The sequence below is a fragment of the Pleurodeles waltl genome, chromosome 10 (genome assembly GCF_031143425.1).
Source record: "Pleurodeles waltl isolate 20211129_DDA chromosome 10, aPleWal1.hap1.20221129, whole genome shotgun sequence".
Taxonomy (NCBI): Eukaryota; Metazoa; Chordata; class Amphibia; order Caudata; family Salamandridae; genus Pleurodeles; species Pleurodeles waltl.
Window position 1 is genome coordinate 865094329 of NC_090449.1, and position 21819 is coordinate 865116147.

The 21819-nt window shown below is 41.8% G+C and overlaps 1 protein-coding gene across 1 annotated transcript in view; it reads right to left on the bottom strand.

Moving 5' to 3' along the window:
* ITGA8 (integrin subunit alpha 8) overlaps positions 1-21819 on the bottom strand; it is a 550523-nt gene that overhangs the window by 213732 nt on the left and 314972 nt on the right. Inside the window, exons 17-19 of the mRNA XM_069211593.1 lie at positions 19591-19745; positions 1863-2000; positions 1427-1494 (exon numbers count right to left, since the gene is read on the bottom strand). Coding sequence (XP_069067694.1) covers positions 1427-1494; positions 1863-2000; positions 19591-19745 — 361 coding nt within the window. The remainder of the gene's footprint in view (positions 1-1426; positions 1495-1862; positions 2001-19590; positions 19746-21819) is intronic.

Below are 21819 nucleotides of genomic sequence, written 5' to 3' on the forward strand. Positions count from 1 at the left end.
TGGACGAAGACACGGCAGGCAAACAACATTGCTCTTTCTCTGCCCTTGACACAGACTCCACAGTCTCTCACTGTCAAACACTGAAGTGATCATTCATTTGAATGCATACAAGCTGAAGGCTTTACCTAAATAGCCCTAGTGCTTAAATATCATTTTTCGGTGTTATTTTTATAACAAATGCGTGCCGTTGATACAGCTACTTGGCATGAACTCATTAGATCAATTCCCCTGGATAAGACTTCTTGTGTATAAAGGGCTTATGACTATTGCTCTAGTTTGGGCACCAATATTTCCAGTGCCTCGTAAAATCTAATATGTTGGGATTTGGATTTTCTTGGGTGTGGGAAACAGATCCTACTGCAAGGTACTCCCTGTAAAATGGGGAAATACAATCAGTTTTTGGTGCTTTCTGTACCAGAGTACCAGTATTTACCATGCAGTAATTTCCCTGAAAATGTTGGCCGGTCTGACCTGTGAAATGCACTCACAGAAAAATGCAGAGGGTGTGGTAATTTTGGTAAAAACTTGTGAATCCGATTCCTGCGGAAACAGGAGTTAGTACAGAGAAACGTAAATAATGGGCCCCACTTACTGACAGCTAAAGAGAGCTGAAGGCCACCTATTTGGAAGGTGGCAAAGAGATCTAATGAAGAGAAATGCACCCTCTTTTGGAAGTAGGACAATCGGTCATCATGCTTAGAACATCACTCTGTTAGTGCTAGGACAGGTGGTAGAAATTAATAGTTTGCTAACTCTTGTCCTTTCTGTGAGGTCTAAAATGACGTCTTGTGTGGGACTATTTTTAGTCAAATTGAAATTGTGTTTCAACAAGTGTAGAGGGATAATGCTTAAGTGAGTGAACTGGGGGCTTATGCCACTTGGAGGATGGCCGGATGTTGCAGCGAACAACCTCTGCACTGCATCAACTTGGCAGCCTTTTGGGACCTGCGTGCTAACTTGGAATAGCAACATTTATTTTCACTTCCTTTAGCTGCAACCTAAAGTGCTATTTTTAAGCACAGTTCCAATGTTGTGGCTCTTCCATTTTCCTTTGACTTGTAATTTGATTGGTTCATAAATGTAATTATTCAGCACCGGTTATTACACCCTTCTCTCTACTGTGCTTAGGTAGAGTAGAAAGGCCTCACATATGCCAGTGGATATTTTCGAAGTTGTAAGGCACTGTTCTGTCCCTTCTTTCTAGAAATAGGTATATGGAGACAATTGCCCAATCAGAGTGTTTTCCTTCTCACCCACGTGGCCACTTTACAAAGCAACTCTTAGTTTCAGATGATTCTCCCAAAAAAGTTTATATCAAAAAGAGGTATGTACGTCACAATTACTGCAGTGCTTATCATTCTTTTCACCCCAAAATGTGTACCCTACTAGATTCTAAGAAGTGTAAAATATATTTCCTGGGACTTACAGTTTAGCTGAAAGCTGTAGGTCTGGAATGCACATATTATCCTCTCCACAATCCACCAGAATATGAGCCTGCATTGTTCAAAACAAAATGCAAGATCATGACAACACTCTTTAAAAAATATGAACCATATCCTTATCAAATGGGAGAAAGAGCACAAATTAAAACAATATATATTTCCCACTTATCTCACTGCACAGAATGACTACCACACACATAAACATCACATGGAAACCCTCAAACACCAAATGGTTGGAACGGTTTCTGTGATGCAATGTTTTTGATTACTTCACATTCTGAATTAATTAAATTCTTGTCGTGAAACTGGTTCATGCAAGCAAGTATTTGTTGTTGAATAGGGGAGTCATACACTAACAGTCCCAAACACTGTGGTGCTGAAGGTCCATCAGTTAAGACTCATGTGTGATAGTCTTGTTACCTGTTGTCGAAGAACAGTTTCTCTGTAGTGGTTTAGCATTGGTTTCAAAGCCAAGCTGCGCAAGGGTGCAGACTCATCCAAACTGTAGTTGAAGCTCACGCTAATTGGAGTTAATTTATCTCGGAATTTGGTTTCATCCTGTGGAAAGAGACCAGACAATTTCAGCAAGTTAGAGATTGCTGTAACAGCAATTCCTTAAGCAGTATGTATCACATCTTCCAGAAGGGGCAACGTAACAAAATGCAAATCATCTGTTACAAATAAATAAGTGTTATATCCTGTCTCGAACTTTGGTTATTGCTTAAATTGAGATTTTGCAGATCTCATTGTAGGGACTGATGTTTCCACCCACCACTACATAAGCAAGAGCCAGATGCTTTTTACCAAGCAGTTTCTCATTTATCTCCACTCAGCAAAAACCTTTCTTGGTTTGGTGACAAATCAAATTTCATTTTTCTTGTCTAGTGTCACAGAGCCTCGTGCATAAGTCAAGTTTAGGTGTGCAAAACATTGTGGTTGGAAATAGAAGATACTTGTTTTCAACAGACTGGATATCGGTCACCATTGTGATGGAGTAACCCATTCCCCAATATCTAAATCAGGCTCTAAGTGCCACAGAAAATCCTTTAGTAAAATGTTTTTTCTGCAATACGTAATGTGTTGGATGGTCAGGAACATGGACTTTCTCCAGGCGGAGTGGTCCTTATGAAGGTGGATGTGAGCCCACCAAGTCAGGGAACATATGTAGTCCAGTCCACAGAGATAGTCCAGATTCTATGTTTACAGTTTTGCATCTCTTTTAATTCTTTGATTGAAGTGACAAGGCAATCCTATAAGAACATGCATAAAAGCTTTGTGCTGACAGAGAAATCATTAAAATATTACAGTAGGGAATAAAGGATTTCAATATCCACACCAACTCTAAATGAAAGGATAAAAAGTTAACTGAGAAATGGAAGAAAAAAAGAATAAAGTCTTCAAGGGCTAAGGAATTAACAATACCACAAACAAATATCCATGGTGAAAGGATGAATTATTTCATACTAATAGAAAAGAAATAAAGGAGAGAACGTCGGGGACTATGGGACCAGAGGAATATATAATGTGGTCTTCCCAATGGTGGATTCCACCTTAGAAAATGGTTTAGAGACAAAATGTGAAAAAGGCCCCAATTGAGACTCCCATTCAATTTAGGTTACAGGGAGGTCAAATTCCTCCCAACTAGTGGTCTTCAAAATGTGTGATGCCTAAAGAAGCTCAGTTGCGCTGGAAATCTGTTTACAACTCAGAATCATGTCCTTCCTGGCAGCAGAACTCAGAGGTAAGACTTTTATAGCTTCTAGGGTATTTCCTCGACAGATGAAGCAGGAACCTATTAATCTGCTCAACTTTTCAAGTACTGAATTCTAACAAAAGTGGCTGAGCAGGACTGTTTTAGGTAAAATCCTAGGAGGCTTTTAGACGAAAATAATATACTATTTCTTAGACATTTCCGACATCTAACAAGTTCACTTTTCCTTTTCTATAACATGCCAGGGCCTGTAAATCAAATGCTACTAGTGGGTCTGCAGCACTGGTTGTGCCACCCACATAAGTAGCTCTGTAATCATGTCTCAGACCTGCCACTGCAGTGTCTGTGTTCGCAGTTTTAACTGTAAATTTGACTTGGCAAGTGTAATCACTTGCCAGGCCTAAACCTTCCCTTTCTTACATGTAGGGCACCCCTAAGGTAGGCTCTTGGTAGCCCCAAGGGCAGGGTGCAGTGTATGGTTAAGGTAGGACATATAGTAATGTGTTTTATATCCTGACAGTGAAATATTACTAAATTCGTTTTTCATTGTTGCAAGGCCTGTCCCTCTCATAGATTAAAATGGGGGCTACCTTGAAATATGATTAAAGTGTAGATTCCCTTTGGGAGCAGATGGACATGTGGAGTCTGGGGTCTCTGAGCTTACGATTTAAAAATACGTCTTTTAGTAAAGTTGATTCTAAGATTGTGTGTTTGAAAATGCCACTTTTAGAAAGTGAGCATTTCCTTGCTTATACCATTTCTGTGACTCTGCCTGTTTGGGGATTCCCTGTCTGGGTCAGTTTGACAGTTGGGCTGGTTGCACCTCACACTAGACAGTGACACAAAGGTAGCTGGGGTGTAGTCTGCATTTCCTGATGAGCTTTCTGTGCTAGGAGGGCGGGCAGAGTGGTCACTCACACCTGAGAGGGCTGTGACTGTCCACACACAATGCTGTCTCCAACCTCCTGGTGAGTGTCTGGGGCCTGGCCTGGGCAAGGCAGGATTTCACATTCAAGAGAGACTTTGCCTTGAAGTAGGCCTAATTCAAAGGAGAAATTGGGTATAAGTAGGGCACCCAAAACCACAGACTTTAGACTTCTTCTGGAAACAAGAGGAACCTCTGCCTGGAGAAGAGCTGAAGAGCTGAGGAAGAAGAGCTGCCCTGCCTGTGACTGTGCTTTGTGGAGCTATCCTGCAGTTGCTGCTTCTGCCTGAGTAAGAGGGCAAATACTGGACTTTGTGTGCCTTCCATCTTGAGAAGAACTCTCCAAGGGCTTGATTTAGAGCTTGCCTCCTGTTTTTTGAAGTCTCAGGGACAGCAAAGACTTCTTTCTGCAAGCACCTGGAGTCTCTGGAGAGACTCCTACTCTGCCCTGTGGTGCCCATTCAGTTCCTGGGACCCTGAAAGGAGAAGCTGGCAGCCTAAGAGGAGGGAAATCCACGCAAAGAGCGCCATGCGGGGAAAAGATCGACGCAACTCGGATCTGCAGCTGAAGAAATGATGCAATGCCGGACCCGTGGCTGAAAATCGATGCTCGCCGGAAACGCGACTGAAACATCGATGCACAGAGCTGGAGAAACGACGTGCAGCATCGCTGACGGAGGCTGGGAGATCGCAACCCGCGATGCGTGGTTTTCGGATTATCGTGCGGCTGGATTTCTGACGCAAGCACCGCTGGGTGTGTAAAAACAACGCAAGGCCTGCCCGGACCTGAGAGTGCTGACCAGATCGACGCATCGCTCTCCTGCGGAGAGAAGAAACAACGCGCCCCAACCCAACGAAAGGAGAAACGACGCAAGGTCTCGCTCGTGGGTGAGATTGACGCATCGCGAGCCCTTTTTGACGCAACACTCACCCGTGCGGGGTTATTTTTGAGCCACCCAAGGTACATTTTCACGCTAACAGTGTTAGTGTGTGTTTTAAACTAAATAAAGACTCTTTTTGCAATTTTATCAATAACTTGACTTGTGTATTGTAGATTTTTGTTGTTTTGGTCTTGTTTTGTTTAGATAAATATTTCTTATTTTTCAAAACCTGTGTTGTGACATTATGTAGTGTTTTTATTAAGTTACTGTGTGTGTTGGTACAAATACTTTACACCTAGCACTCTGAAGTTAAGCCTACTGCTCTCCCAAGCTACCAAGGGGGTAAGCAGGGGTTAGCTGTGGGTGATTATCTTTTACCCTGACTAGAGTGAGGGTCCTTGCTTGAACAGGGGGGACCCTGACTGTCAACAAAGACCCCATTTCTAACAATTTGCAATATGCTACTTATTAATTTAAGTACAGGTCTTAGTGCCTATCTAGAGTCAGATCAGCCCAGTTCACAGTAGCACAGCTGTAACAAATATGCAGGGGATGTTTTTAAAAAACAGTACACGGTAGTGGAGGCAGTTAGAAGGCCTCAGACGCCAGTCAATGGCAAATCGTAAGAGGGCTATAAAAAGACCTGAGGATATTTACCAGGACAATAGGATTTGCAATAATTATCTACAAAGATGTAACTTTGCCTCTATTAGCACACACTCCCAAAGATTTCTCATGTACATTTTATACATTTACCCTTAGAGCAAAAAGAGTCAGACTGGGGTAATTGTGCAATTTTGGGGTCAAAGAAATTCAAACTCCCCTGAATTCTAAAGTGTGGCTGAGGAAGACCTTTTTCCCACAGGAAAAACATTTTCGTGGTGGGGAAAACCGTGAACTAACCTTGAATGGGTAAAACTAATTTTCACAATATGGATTTCTCTGGATTGTCTGTCCTGTGGACAAGGCACAAGAGTAAGACAGAGTTTCCTTTGTTATCCTGCTCGTTGTGTTGTATTTTTCCTGTTCAACAGTGGTGCCCAGTACTTGTGCCTCTGGTTATCATACACACTCTTGACTCCTTTTCATCAATGTTTTTCCTCCTAATTGTGAGCATATGCTACCCGAGCAAAGTTCCTAGCGGTACTTTATAAAATATACAGCAAATGAATTGGGCAAGTATGTTGCATGACTTTCAGCTGCAAGGTCATACCTCACATACAATTTCCACATAGATGATTGTTAAACTATATGCATGAATTTTGTGAAAAATATGTATATTTCGTATAACAAGATATTTTCATGCTGGAGAAAATTCTAAATTTCGCCTAAGCTTGTTCAAAACTAATTAGAATCATGCTCCAATATGTTCATTTATTTAGGAAGAAATGTTTCTTGTATACTGATTTTTTTAAAAATATTTAGTTTGTAATACTGTTCTTAATTTATTTAATGTTATTTTTTAGATGTTATTTGATCCGTTTACTGCAATTGCCAAACAGGCTGTGTGGCACCTAATGGTTCATGCAATATCAAGAAACAAAATTATTTTTTATGCAGCTTTAACATCCTCTACCCGTGTTTGTGCACCCAGAATTTGGAAAACTAAGAAAACATCAAAATAATGAAAATCTGATTACGGTAGCAAAAATATATTTGCCAGAAGTTATTTCTGGATGCTAACAAGAATAAATGTGGCCTTTTACAATCCAAAAAAGATGTCAGCTGTTGATGTTCCAAAGCCTGTTTTTTAAAAAAAACAAACAAAAAGCAAAGCATAATAATTACAAAGAAGACAAAAGCCACAACATGGGAAATATAATGTTCATCAGCAGCTGCAGTAGCTTATAGAGCCAAAACGTCAAAATGTTTTGAATAATCTTTTGGGAAGAATGTTTCTGAATTCTGTAACAAGGAAATATAATTAGAAAACAAATCCATGATGCTGTAAACTTAGTTCTCCAGAAGTCCACCAATTACACCTCACTTAATAAAGAAGAGGTGTTAGTGATATATTTATGAAAGAAGTGTGTAAATATTTAGATTAAATTTTCAGTACAGTCACTCAATACATGTAAACCATTTGTATTAGTTTTATGTAGAACAGCATGAAAATTCAACAGGTCACTAGTACAATCAGTACAGTTAGGAGAATGCACTGTGCAAATCCATAGCATGACAAACTGGCACACATTCAGGAACCATTGCGACATCGCAGAGCTGCACACATCCACCCTATGATAAATCTATGCCCTTTGCCCCATCCCAGCTCCCCCACACCTTTGTATACTTGGTTGGGCATCCCCTTGCTTCAGAGACTAATTTCTCCTGCTGAGCGCACCAGTCCACCCCTCGACGCTATTTTGCGATCGCAGGGGCAGTCTCTGACTTCCAGTTCGCTGCAATGTCTCTCTTGGCCACCAAGCAGGCTGTCCCCACGAATGCCCAGTGCTCTCTGTTGGAACCCACCCCTTCAAGCACACCCAGTAGAAATAGTAATGGAGCCACCTCCACCTCCACCTGTATAACTCCTGAGATCTTTCTGACCACCGCCCGCCAGTAAGTGGCTATATGAGGACAAGTCCACACCATGTGAAAGAAGTCTGCACTGGGGCTTGCACATCTAGTGCATTCAGCCTGGGGCCTGAGGCCTGAGGCTCGCTCTATGCAACAGGTGTGAGGTACGCTGTATGAAGAAAGTATATCTGCACCACTTGGAGACGGGAGGTCATGGTTAGGGACCTCGGGGCCATCAACGCATCTCTCCAGTCCCCATCGTCCATCCGACCCACCCACTGCTCCCATCGCTCTCGGAGCTTATCAAGCGTTTGGGCTGTGTTAGTAACTAGTGAGTGGTAGATGCGTGACACCCCCCCCCTTTACCCAGAGCGCCCATCATAATCTTGGCCTCTACAGGGATAAACTCAGGGAGTTCCATCCCTGGCCGAATGTGTGCCTGCAATGCATGCCTGAGCTGCAGATACTTATGGAATTGGGGCTTATTAAGCTCAAACTGCTGTTGAAGCTCCTGAAAGGACCTCATGTGGCAGCCAGCCCAAACATCACCCAGCTGGGAGATACCTATAAGTTTCCATTTATGGAACCCTTGGAGCACTGGGACGTCCCACAGCCACAGTCCCTGCCACAGCAGTGTGTGTTGGGTGAGACGGCGCCACCACCCCGGGTCTGCTGCACGGCCCCCCACCCCATCAGCACCACCCTAGTTACTTCTAGTACGCTGCACGGCAGGGGGTCAACATACAGCATCCCCAGCAGACCAGAAAAGCCAATCATCAAGAGTTCTAACTGATATGCAGGATCAGACCAGCACCCTCCCAACCAGTCATGGATGACCAATAAATGCATTGCTAAGTTGTAAAGATAGAGGTTGGACATCCCGAACCCCCCCTCGTAGACTTCACCCTGATAGGTACGGAGCGCCAGTAGGGGGCGCGAGCTATGCCAGAGGAACCGCCGCGCAACCGCTTCCATCTCGTTGAACCACCTCCTGGGAATACGGTATAGAAAGTTCTGAAGCATATGAAGGAATCGAGGAAGCACCATCATTTTATATAGCAAAATCCGACCCAGAATGTTGAGGGGTAGTGACCGCCAATGCTGGAGGTCCTCCTTGACTCTACCAGTTAATGGCATCACGTTAAGAGACCAAGCCAGCTCAGGTAAGAGCGCTACATGCGCCCGGAGATACCAGAAACTATTACGCCTGAGGGGAATATTGTGCTGCCAATCATAGCAGTCCCTGGCAGGGCCCTGTGGAACCAGGAGAGACTTACCGGGATTAACTACCAGACCTGACGCCTCAGCGAACAGGCCTAAGAGCTGCAACACCTGAGGCCCACTGCTAGCCGGATTCGCTAGGAACACAAGGACATCATCTGCGTATAACGCAATGCAGTCTTTCCGCCCAGTGGGCCAGGCCCACCCGTCAATCAAAGGATCTTCCCTTATCAGCTTCGCCAACAACTCCATTGCGAGCACGAACAGAAGCGGGGAGAAAGGACAGCCCTGACGAGTTCCCTTACGGATGGGAAACAAATCCGACACCGCCCCATTCACCTGCACCCGGGTCATGGGATTAGAGTAGAGGAGCTTCACCAATGCTCGAAACCACAGACCAAACCCGGCCCTCGTCAGCACCCCCCGGAGGATTCATAATTTTTAAGTTCAAGAATATCCAAATACTAAGAAAATGGATAATTCCAGAAACAATTACCAACAAGAACCACCTAAAGTCTTCTAGATCCTGATTCACAAAGAAGCTGCTTTGCTTGCAAAAAACCTCAAAGAGTGCGCTTGAAATGATTCACTTACTATTTACTGTGAAAACAGATGCTCAATGAAGCATGTGCCACCTGCCTTAGTAGGATTAATGGGCTGTGAATGGACTGTGTGCCTCACAGCAGAGTACCGAATGCTCAAATTGATGCCTGAATAGAACAGTGGATCTTCATTTCAGTATTCACAAAGTGCGGCCACTGTGAACCCTGTTCAGTAAAGGAATATGGGTTACAATGCCACAGTAAGTAGTACATTGTGAAAGGGGGTTGGGAGATCAGGCAGTAGGCCATGAACCAGAATCTGCCCCCTGATGTCAATACCCTGCACCCACATTGTAAGAAACTGAATTATTGATTGAGGTGAATGGTAGTCTACCACAAGTAATAAAATCACTAACCTGTTTCAGTCCAGTCAAAGGTTTCAGTAATTTAAACCTGAGCTCAACCATTTAGTAGCTATAGCACAGAGAATGATGGCTCAAATCTGAGACAATGAGGAAAGCATTTAGAAGAGCTAAAAAGCCAAAGACACAGCACAATAAAAATAAAATATCTTGCTGAAATATTTCCAAGTCCCAATGCAGAAAGGGACTTAGTTTTTTTTAGAGGTGTGTGAACCTTCAAGAGAAACAAAGCTGAAATGCAATCTGGTGCTAAGGAATGGCCGATCAGATATTTTTGTCCGGTGTGTCCTGCCAAAGCTCCTAAGGCCCCAGAGGGAAACATTTCCAAACTATTTACTGGGACCCAAACAATCACCAGAGTACACTTCTAACACACCCAAGGGCTGCTAGAGGGCACTTAGAGACTCTCATATTGTCAGACAGAGGCCAAATGAATGGTCAAGTCCAGGTCAAGCTGATACTGGTCAGCTGGGCACTTCAGGGAAAAGGTCACTTACAGCTTGCTGTGTCCCTGTAGTCACACTGACAGGCAGCAATGTGCCCCTTGGAGTTCACTTATTTGTCTTGGGTATAAGGAGCAGCAGGCCCAACACTTTAGATCTAATCAAAGGTCTCAAACAGGAGGTGCAGCCCTTCTTCTGTTCTTCCACAGGTCAAGAGAGTGCTCAGAGCATGGTACCTTGGGTGTAAAATGTATCCTTGGCACCAGTTAGTGGGTGGGGGTGACTCCAGGCTCGTCTGTAACCAATGGGGAAAAGTTCCCAGGGGCAACCCTCTGCACTTTTGCAGCAGTTCCTGTTTACCATTCTGCAAACAGTCCCACAGTGCACCGTATTCAAAAATCCAAGATGGGGAAACCCTTCTCCCCTCATGCAGAGTCTGTATGCCCACCCATAGGATTACCCAGGGTATTGAGTAGTCCCCTCCTCTGTGGTCAATCGAAAGAGGCTTTGGTGGTAGCTTTGGTGGTAGCTTTCCTCCCACTGGGTTTGGTCCCAGCCTGACCGTGGGGATAAAGGATGGGTCTTCTGGATATCACCTGACATTTGCTTGTTACTTGGCTAGCCTCTTTGATGATAATTAAGTTCCTGGAACAACCCACTTGGTCTTCTTGCCAGGGGAAGAAAACACCTCCTTACTCCCTGGCCACTATCCCTGCTCTGTGAGCAGTTTTCATACCCATTAAAGTCAAGTACTTAGTTGAGACCTTCTGGAGAGTTGAAAGAAAGTAGTTTTAAGGAGCTTGAGGCAGGGAAAAGGTAACTTACTAAAAGTTACTTTTCTTAAATATTTTCTAAAAATCCAACTTCACCTTTGAATTGGGCTTTTAATCAGTATTGAAAAGAGTGGTCAAATGATTTTTCTAGCTAGTTCCAAACCCAAGATTCAGAATATTGTAATCCACACTCTAGTTCTCTCTGCAGGACAATCAGAGCCTCCCACAATGAAAATACATTTCAGGGGTATTTCATTCCAGGGATATAGTAACATTACATTTTTTAATTGCATTTTAGACACATCTTCCATTAAGTTTTCAACATTCTGCATCGGCCTCTTTAGGCCACAGTAAAAGCAATATTGTGTTTGACACCCACTTTTCAGTGTCAGTCTTCAAAAGTCACTTTTGGGGCTATTTATTGAATGTGATTTACAGTGGGTCAGTAATATACTATTATGGCATTACAATTTTGGGAAAAGGGGATTTACTATTAAATGAGGAGCCCCCATTACAGAAATATTAGAGCTGACACATGGGCAAGTAGATTGATGATAGTCATCCATAAGATCAAGAATACCACTGATTCTACTGGATCTATACGTATCACACAATGTAGCACACTGTCTGCTTCACCAAACCATCCGATTGAGACACTAAACTCAAAGACCACTGCCTGCTGCCCCTGATATTTTCCCAAATGGAAAACTTTTATTTTTTTCAAAGCAGCACTATATCCTTTAAGGAACTCAGACTGCTTTGAAAAAAGGTTTTCCATTTGGAGATGCTAACACATGGATGGTGTTATGCTGTCCTTTGCATGCCGCCATCCTTGTGCTTTTAAAATATTGCAAGGGGCCACTAATTGCAACCTGCCTAATTAATATTGATTGGAAAAGTCAATCTGCAACCACCTGTGATTGGTGCTTCAATAACATGACCTATGAGGCAATAGTTTGCTTTGCAAAGTCAGATCCCATTTGCAAAAAGTTGATGGCAATTTGCAACCACTTTTTGTAAATTGACTCTTAGTATATCTTGTCCAAGATCTCCTAAAATTCTAAAATGGACCATCAGCTATTCTTTTCTATCAACCCCTCTACTTGCCATGTACATGTGAGGACCTAACGTCCTTAAATATATCTATTTCGATATTGAAGGTGAGTTCATTCACAGAGCAGCTGCAGGTATTCCACCAATACGCACTCACCTGAATAATTTATTACTGCACACTACAATGGAATCTGTAACTTGTGATGCAACACAGATTACTAATAAAATATGAATAATGGCATGAATTATGGGTTCAGCTAAACTTTGAAAACTCTCACAACACAGGGATTTTACCGGATGAATTCTATAAACAGTTGATTTATTTCAAGATGCTCATAATAGTCTGGTCATTATTTGTTGTTGAGGTGATCAGTAAAAGGTAGTTTGGAAGAGGTGGAGCTGAATTGAGTCAAGGATTTATTTGCAGGCTACGATTCAGAAAAGGAGAAAATTGGGTTCTTATAACCCTTTCTGAAAGGTATCTATTCAGAGCTGGCATAGAAGTGCTGATGAAAGGTGTTTCCACAGGTCTGCTGCAATTACTCTAAATGTGTGAGAGTAAAAGAATATGTAATTGGCATAGTTCTTGCTAGACTTATAAAGTTCTTAATGTATAACTTGCAGCAGTATTGGAGGTTCACAGTCTGCAATGGTGTTACAGCTAGGTTGTTGAATAATAAAACACTCACAAGCAGAAGGTGATGATTTGTGATCCCTGTATAGATTTTGAATTGAATTCACTCATTGGTGATTTCTATACTCCTCAGCTGAAGGAGCATTGAAAATAGGATGTTTCACTGCAAAGTCTTCCTGTACAAACATATGGCACTTTTGTCCAGTGGTGCTGAAACGATTTTCAGAGTGTGGTTCTGCAATTAATGTTATAACACCAAGGTCTTCGGGGGTGTGAAAAATCCAAAAGTAAAAAAAAAACTGTAGCAAATGTGTGATGCCTATTCAGGAGGAGAGTGATAAGGGTGAACTATGTTGCCGGTTGTGCATTTTGGTGAACTGATGATGTAGCGCCCATTACATACAGCACATTTTCCATTGAAATGACCAGTAAATTTGCATAGTTATACAAAAGAAGGATGTCCTCCAGAGAACGTAAGAAAAAGAAACGAGAAACTATTGGTCGGGACCAGGAGAGGTGCTGATCAACTGGATCATGGATCCGCGTGATCAGAAGTGATTGCCCTCACACACCCAGATGAGTGTCATGCTTCATCATTGGGCTGCTCCTTGTAGGGCCAGCACTGAAATTCAGAAAGGCCCCTCGAGGGGGTCTTTATCAGACATCTTCTGTTTTTTTGCCTTAATGATGAATGCAAGTGAGGATTTAGTGAGTGTAGAAAAGTGTACGAGGTGATTTAAAAATTGGGTACCAAGAACGGTTTTAATTGTGAGGTTCGCTTTACAGGAGTAAACACAAAATATTTTTGTCACAGGAGCCATTGAACCTTGACAGCACAAAATGTGTGATGTAGGGTCTACATGCCAGCGTCCTTTTGCTTTTACCATTTACTGTTTTGCCTCTGAGCCTGTTCATGCATATAAGGCAAAGCAAAGGGAATTCCCCTATTTGTGTGTGGTATATCCCCTTCCAAATGAGGTATTTGTCCTCATGGAATGTGTCGGTCATTCCATATTAGAGAAGGGGGTCATGTGGCTGTTCCGTGAAAAAACATCACAGTGCTGCAGTTTGGCAGCAATTGTGCCATGTTCAGGAGCCTGCAACACATTGTGTGATTCTGGGAGCTATTTAAAACTTTGGGGAACAAAGAGGCATTCACCAACAAATGGCAGTTGTCTGTCCTCCATCAATACAATCTAAAAGGGGAGAAGAGACATTCAACAATGTTTGGTGGATGTCCTGCATCTTCCAAACACTAAATAGTCCCCCTATTTTAGAGGATTATTTAGTAGAGGTGGAGCACCTGCCAACATTTGATGGATGCTCAGATGCCCCATTCACTTATTTAAGTTGACACCAAAGTGTACAAACCAAAGAGAGGGGTTAGGACATTTAGCAGTTTTTGCCAATGTCCCCCATCTGCCAAACTCTTATTAACCTCTGTAGGCATCTGATTAAAGAAGGGTGTTGCAGCAGCCTACACAGTATTCTCCAAAACGATATACATCCAACTGGAATAATACATTCTGCAACAAATATTTGCTTGTTAGAACATTTGACCACTGCCTCCATAACCAACCAATGCAGTGGCTTGCAGTTCCACATACTTCTTTTTTAATATCCGCCCCTACTTTGAACAAATGGACATTAACTTCACCCCTCCTTATGTGCACTACAGTATACGTATCCAGAATATATGATTTTCATTACTTCTGCTTAGAGGGAAAAAAGGGATTGTGAGAGCTAGAAATGACGAAAAACCAGAGGTAATTGGAAAAAAACTAAAGAGAGTGAGTGATAGGGTGAAATAATAAAAGAAGCAATAAACTTTGTCGAAGGATAAAGTTAAGTACACAGAGAAAAAAGACAATTGATAGAAAAAACATTGAAATCTCCTTGATAGAGTATCAGTTGATGGGACTAAGTGGTTTCTAATTAGAAAAGACAAATCTCTGAAATATTATAGTTAAACAATGCATTTATAACTTGACCTTAATGCATTGTTTGTGACTTCATTCATTATATCAAAAATGAAATCACATATTAAATCACAAATGTGCTCTTCACCATTAGATCACAATACATAAGGAAACCAAGGTTGGTAACAGACTATGACCAACAGAGGATTAGTCTGAGCAAATGTATGCCCTAAATAGGGATATACATGGCTTATGGGGCAAAATGTGAGCAATTCAAAGTAACATGTTTAGTTGTATGCTTTGGTGGTGTTTGGAAGCTTGGGGCATTCTCCCACAGAGAGACATGAGTAAAGAGTGATCAATACCTACCCAGGCTATTTAGGCACCCTCAGCTTGATTGACAAACAAAGTTTTAAATCTACATTCCTAGGTCTACAGCATGGCATGGAGGTAGATTAACAATGCTATGGACTCAGAAGACTTTAGAGCAGTACATCTACAAAGTTAGAATGGTCATACATTTCCAAAGACAATACTGGAAGCTTCATGTACATCCTTTTTTTCTTAGTTTAGCATTTTCACTTCCTTAATGTGGAATTGTATGTCTAGTACAATTTAATATTGCAAAAAAAAACAGATCTTATGTGCAGTAGCACATCCTTTTTCTTTTGTGCAAACAATAATCACTTTCCTGAGCCCCCATGAACTTTGGGTCTGTTCTGTTCCCTTTCCGGACTTAGAAAGGGTTTTCCTCCAGTCCTTGTATGTCTCCAACCATTGCAGTGCTGATTAGCTTCAGAGAGGCAGTTTCTACAAACCTACAAATGTTCAACTCTCAAGGCTGGTTATGCATTTAAATCCCTGTATCCCTATCTCATTGAATTTGCTCATTTGTAATATTTCACAATAATGGATTAATATTTTGCAAGGGTGAAATGACTTAAAACCGACAGGACACCTTTTGTGAATCTCTTGCAATTGTAAATGCCAGCATTTGTGTTTCTAGGTGTGATTTACAAAAATGATGACTCTGTGGATGGGAGCTCTAGGCTTTGCATTAAAACATGTTCAAACACAACCTCATTGTTCATATTTCTCTGCAAATGCAAGCACCTATTTCCACAGTCAGGCTAACTGTGCTAGAGGGCCTAACTATCTCCCTTGCACTTGTTCTGTAGACTTTACTACCACTTGGAGTGGTTACCTATCATGGAAACTATGTTTACAATTGTTGTTTCATAATGATAATGATATACTTGTGGGTTGTTTTCAATAACTTTGAGCATTCGGGCTAACACTTTACATTTGATTCTCACCACAGCTCTCAGGCATGTTGTTGAAATGCCTTCACCACTATTATTCCTCAGCATTTCCTGCAGCTACACCAAACGTCCTCAATATCCTCCTTATATATACCTGTTGGAACTGGCCCTTTTTACAGGTTCATCCCCAAACATTTTGCCTTCCTTCTCCTGCTTTTTCTGACCTCTTTTTGTTGGCTCTAGGACTCTGAGCACTTTATCACTGCTGATCAGTGCTAAAGTGCAGATGCTCTCCCTTCTAAAGTTGGTATGATTGGCTTACACCTAATTGGCACATTTAATTTAACTGAAAGTCCCTTGTACAGTGGTATCTCTATACCCTGAGCCTGTAAATTAAATGCTACTGGTGGGCCTGCAATGCAGCTTGCGCCACCCACAGAAATAGCCTTTCAAACCTGTCTCAAGCATGCTACTGCAGGGCCTGTGTGCGCAGTTTATTGTCACAGGGACCTGGAATCTAAATGTACTTGCCAGGCCTGGAACTCCCCTTTTACTACATGTAAGTCACACATAAGGTAGGCCCTAGCTAGCCCTATGGGCAGGGTGCTGTGTATGTAAAAGGTAGGACATATGTATTTATGTATTACATGTCCTGGTAGTGACAAACAGCCTATCTAGTTCTCACTACTGTGAGTGCTGCCTCTCTCATAGGATTGCATTGCAAATGCCCTAACATATTTCTAGGTGGTATTGTCTGATCTATAAGGGGTGGCGTAGGCCTGTTTTTGCATGGTTGGAATGGTAGTGAGAAATGCTGCCTACTGGTGTAGGTGGATCTTTTATTACCAATATAGAAATGGCACTTTTAGAAAGTGAGCATTTCTCTGTGCTTATGACTATGGTATTTTGCAGCTTGCCTCCAATCCATGTCTGGGGCAGAGTGACAGCTGGGCTTTCTGTATACTTTTCAGACAGCCTTTGCACAAGGAGGGTGGAGGTGTCATAAGAGTGCATCTGCATACTGAAAGCTCTTCCTGGGCTGGGAGAAGGAGAGGCACCTGCATTTGTAAAGGCTGTGCCCTGGCTTCACACAAAGGGCTCATTTACCCCCGCTAATGTCTGGAGCCAGTGCTGGAGGAAAGCCAGTTAGTGCTGGTTGGAACCCCCGCTCCTCCTTTTGTGGAGGCTGTGCGAAATTAGTATAAGTACAGGGGGCTGTCCCCCACATTTTGAGAGCACTTTTGGAACCGGAACTGAACCTATGTCATGAGGACTGCTGGATGGTACCAAATGACTCATCTGGATTGCTCTTCTGTTTGTTGCCCTGGTGTCTGGTGTCCGCTGGGTGGCACAAAGGACTCATCTGGATTGCTTTTCTGCATGTTGCAGTGCCGCCAGCTGCCCCAGACTTTGTGGAACCTCAGGCCCAGTGGGGCTGCCAGGAGGAACTGCCATTATTGCCCTGATATTCTGGCCTGCCTGCCTTGCCCACCCATTGTTCTCCAGTGGCCAACAGAGGGAGTGTCGCGGGGCACTGAGGTTGATAAATCAGATCTCCTGTGACACAGCATATGGGCAGCGCTTCATAAATCTACTTTGTTGCACATTCTCAGCCCGGGGTGAGCACTTCTACTCATCAACCCCATGTGTGAGAGAGAGGTGGTTCCCTGCTCCCGGGCCCCTAGCACTTGGCAAGTGCTACATAGGGTCCCCAAGTACTGGAGGAGAACCCCTCCCTAATTTCAGGGAGTGCAAGGAGAGCCCATCCTTAATATTCATGTTGTGCACGTGTATTGCCATTTCACTGTTGTCTGTAAAAGAACTGTGGATACGATCCCTAGCAAAGGTGGACCGCGACATGCGGTGACTGGATAATGGTGCCGCCCTGCAAGCCTACTCTTGCTACCAGGAAGCAGCATTGCAAGCTTGCAAGCCACCGGGAATACCCCCTTGCAGCCCCCTTCTGTACCACGACAAAAATGTGACAAGTGGAGCCCGCCCAAGTGGAGAGGTCAGGAAGTTCCAACTTGCAGTCGTCTGACCATGTTCCTGAGGCCCTGCCTCCACCTGTCATCCTTCAAAGAACCCCTCTGGGACTGCCCCCCTCTGCAGAGGAGGCACACAGGACAGGGACCTGAGGATTACTGCTGCTCTGCCTGCTGCTCCAGAGTACGTTCGCCCCCTGGTGACGTGGGGGTAGAGGCGCACCCCCAGTTTGAGAACCCCCATCTCGGCCTGCGCACACATGGTAGGGGGCCTCCATGACTTTCTTGACTGTCCAAGAAGGGACCCTCGACTGAAGTCCCAGCCTTGTCAGTGCAGAATTCTCACTACCGTAATTACAGTCATAGGCACGCAGGGGTGACTGCCCCATATCTTGGGGAGTCCTGTTTTGTTTACCAAAGGAGCGCAGTAGTGCTAAGGCTCAGGATAAGACTGCAGGGGCCAATATATAAAAGCTAATGGTTTCTTTGGTAATTGCTGGATAGTCTAACTTTCACCCTCATGTTGCTCCCCACCATCAGCGTTACTACTGCATTCTCAGGCCTGCCTTCGAGTATACGTAATACTGTCATGTTGGGGTGATGTCCCTATTTGCCGGATCTGCCTAGCATACAGTGGGACGGAAGGTAAGGTTTTACCTGACTCATGCAATATGGAAATGTTACCTTCATGTGCATTCATGATGAGGTCTTAGCCTCTCTGACAATGTTTACCCTGACGTGCATTTTTGGTCATAAGGACAACCTGACTACTGCTTGTGCTCCAGAGCACCAGTAACCTATATGTTTGCCTGACTACTGCTTATTCCTGCAGAGTATTAGTAACCTGTCTAATGTTCTGACAACTGCTTGGGTAGCAGGGTATTACTGATACATGTTGAGGTTGGTCTAATGATGTTTTAAGCAATACAGTTTATTTTTATATAACTTGTTGTTGTGTTTCCTTTTTGGTGTATTTTTTGTGTCATGTGTGTTGTGTGTGTTGTGCTGGTGCTTTATACATTGCCGCTGGGATAAGCCTGACTGCTTGTGCCAAGCTACCAAGGGGGGCGAGAAGGGGTTATCTTGGTTGTGTAACTCCCTCGCCCTGACTAGAGTGGGTGGGTTCTGCCTGGCTTAGGTGCATACCCTGGCAAACCAGAAAATCAATTTCTAACAATCTCTAACAAAATGAGAACTACCTGCTATTTAAAAAGAAACTGAAGAAATTGCTAGGGTGACAGTCATTCTAGAAGCAGCCCAAAATTACTACATGGATGCAATACAGGATACTAAACACCCTTTCAGGGTGACAAAAAGTGTAGAAATGCTTCCATTCAGCCAAATGTCCTTTAATTTCTTATGATACCAATTAGGATTGTACACATATGTTTATCCCAAAGTTAAACCACAGCTATTTTACGATATGAAGAAACATTTTAGCAAACTATACATGCTTGAAATTTGTTTTTACAAAATGCATAAGTGATTGGATTGTGTTTTTTTATCACAAAATTCTTCATGGCCAAATTCTGCAGATTTATTGGTCTCTCATGGTGGCCATGCAACCAGAGTTGCAAGATCTCTCACCGCATTAACAAATGGAGCAGAGTGTATGTAGCATGATTATGTATCATATACACAGCAAACTCTGCATTAAATCTCTTCTAACAATCAAAGCAAAATCAGTTTATTTTTCTGGTCATATCATTCATTTTACGTATTTGAGCGTAGACTCACATCCACAGCATAGAATGTAGGTATACAGATTTCACACTCAACAGCCACATTAATGCCTAGAAATTGTATGAGTATGAAAAAGGTTGAAATTATGTTTTTTTCACAAGTTTCTGGAATACTTACTTTGAGGTATACAACAAAACTCTGGCAGTTGGATTGCTTCTGTTTCCTTACGAGAAGGGAGAAAGAATGTTGTGGCTGATGGTAATCAAGAAAAATAGTTCTTTTAATGGCTCCTTTCTGCTTTAACCAGTCCAATTCCAGGTCAGCTCTCAACACTAGGGACAAATTAGAATCAAACATTTTTTTTTCTCAATGTCCCTTAATTTGATTGTGTCCCAAATTAGTATAATAAACATCACTTTACTAAATCAGCCTCAATAATTCTGTGTGTGTGCACTATGAATAAAAAAGAATTAATTCACACAAATGCTTCCCATCAAATTGTATCCTGTTACACATAAAAAAAGAATTACTTCACTAATTTTCCTTAATCGGATTGTGTCATCACTATGTATAACAATGAACTTCTTCACTAAATCACCCATACATAATTTATATCCTCACTATTCATAGCAAAGAATTAGTTCACTCACTCTCTGCCATTAAATGTGTTCCCACTATGCAAAACAAACAATGAGTTCACTTAGTCTCTACACATCACATTGTGGCCCAGCTGGACATAACAAATTAATTAGCTCAATGTCTAGATACAAAAATGAATTAATTTACTAGATTTCCACTCATCAAACTGTGCTCCCCAAATCAAAATAAAGACTTATTTCACCTAATCTTCCTAAACTGGATTGTGTCTCCACTATGAATAACTAAGAACAAGATCACTAACTTTCCCTTACGCAAATTGTGCCCTTGCTGTTTCTAGCAAAAAAGAAGTTCTCTACCTGTTTATTAAATTTGGTTCTAATTATCCATAACAAAGAATTAGTTCAATCGATCTCCACACATCAAATTGTGGCCCTATTACGTATAACAAAGAGTTAACTTAATCTCCACACATCTCAATGTTTTCTCTACTACTTCCAACAAAGAAGTAGTTCAACAAATTGTGTCCCTCCTAAGCATAAAAATGAATTAGTTCTCTAAATTTCAGCACATCAAATTGAGTCCTCATTATGTATAATGGAGAATTAGTTGACTTAATCTTCGTTTATCAGATCAGGTCAATAGTAGCAAAGATTAAGTTCAATAAATCATTCCCATGGAATTTAAGTGGCAGAGTTCCCAAATATATGGTATTATTTGTTAAATAAGTGTTGTATCACTGGGTCAAGTGGCTATGCACTGAGATGTTACATTTGCTGATTGATTGACATTCTCTTACTGATGAAAACCATGTCCCTATATGTTTCCAAAACATAGCTAGTATATCCAATTATTCCTTGTGACTTTCTCGCTTCACAACACTTTAGCAAACAGGGAAACTTTAATATTTAATGGACAATGCCATTTTCTCTCTATTACCTAGCAAACATTTAAAAAGATTTCAGCCATCCCAATTTTTCAACAATGTGTTGTGGAATAAATGAACAATGTCAGACATATGAAAATTTGAGGTCAAAATAAATCCATATGTCCTCAATGACATTTGTTTATCCAATCTATTTTTTATAAAAACATGTTGTTTTATTTTAAATAAACACAATTGAATATAAGCCCAGCTCAAAACAAAAAGAAACAAGACACAGATTATTTATACAAATAATGTTATTTACAAAATAGCAAATAGTTCTATCTTTTTATTGTCCATATAGTTTTAAGTGGAAATGGAGGAAGTGTGTATTTTTAAATAGTATGGCAATATGTACGCCATTTAAGTGTCCATAGCTTGCATACCTGCAGATATATGTTTGCTCGTAAAAGATAAATAAAGCTGTTGTGAATGATTAAAGCACCTGGATCTTGTTTAAAGTTATGTATAATGTGATTTTTCTCACTGATAAACCTTTACTCTATTATTCCTATGTAACTGAAATGCCATATTGAAGACTAGAATAAGGAAAATCTTTTGCTGTTCAAAAGTATGTTGCACTATCGAAATACTATGGCCCTTACTTTCAACAGCTTCTTAAATTAAATCCTATAAAATTTATAAACATATTCCCTTTGATATCATCTACCGCCGAAGGTATAACAGTTGCACAGTACTTAGGAAGATGTACTATGAAATGGCTACTAAATACTTGCACGAACTAAAACTAAAACTGCCTTAATTCTTTGGTGTTGGGAACACAGGCAACACTGTCTACATTAAGCTTTAACGCACTCCATTGCCAGAGTTCTTCTGAACTGCATCTGCCTTTATCATTTTGTACTTTTTGTGCACACAAGTTC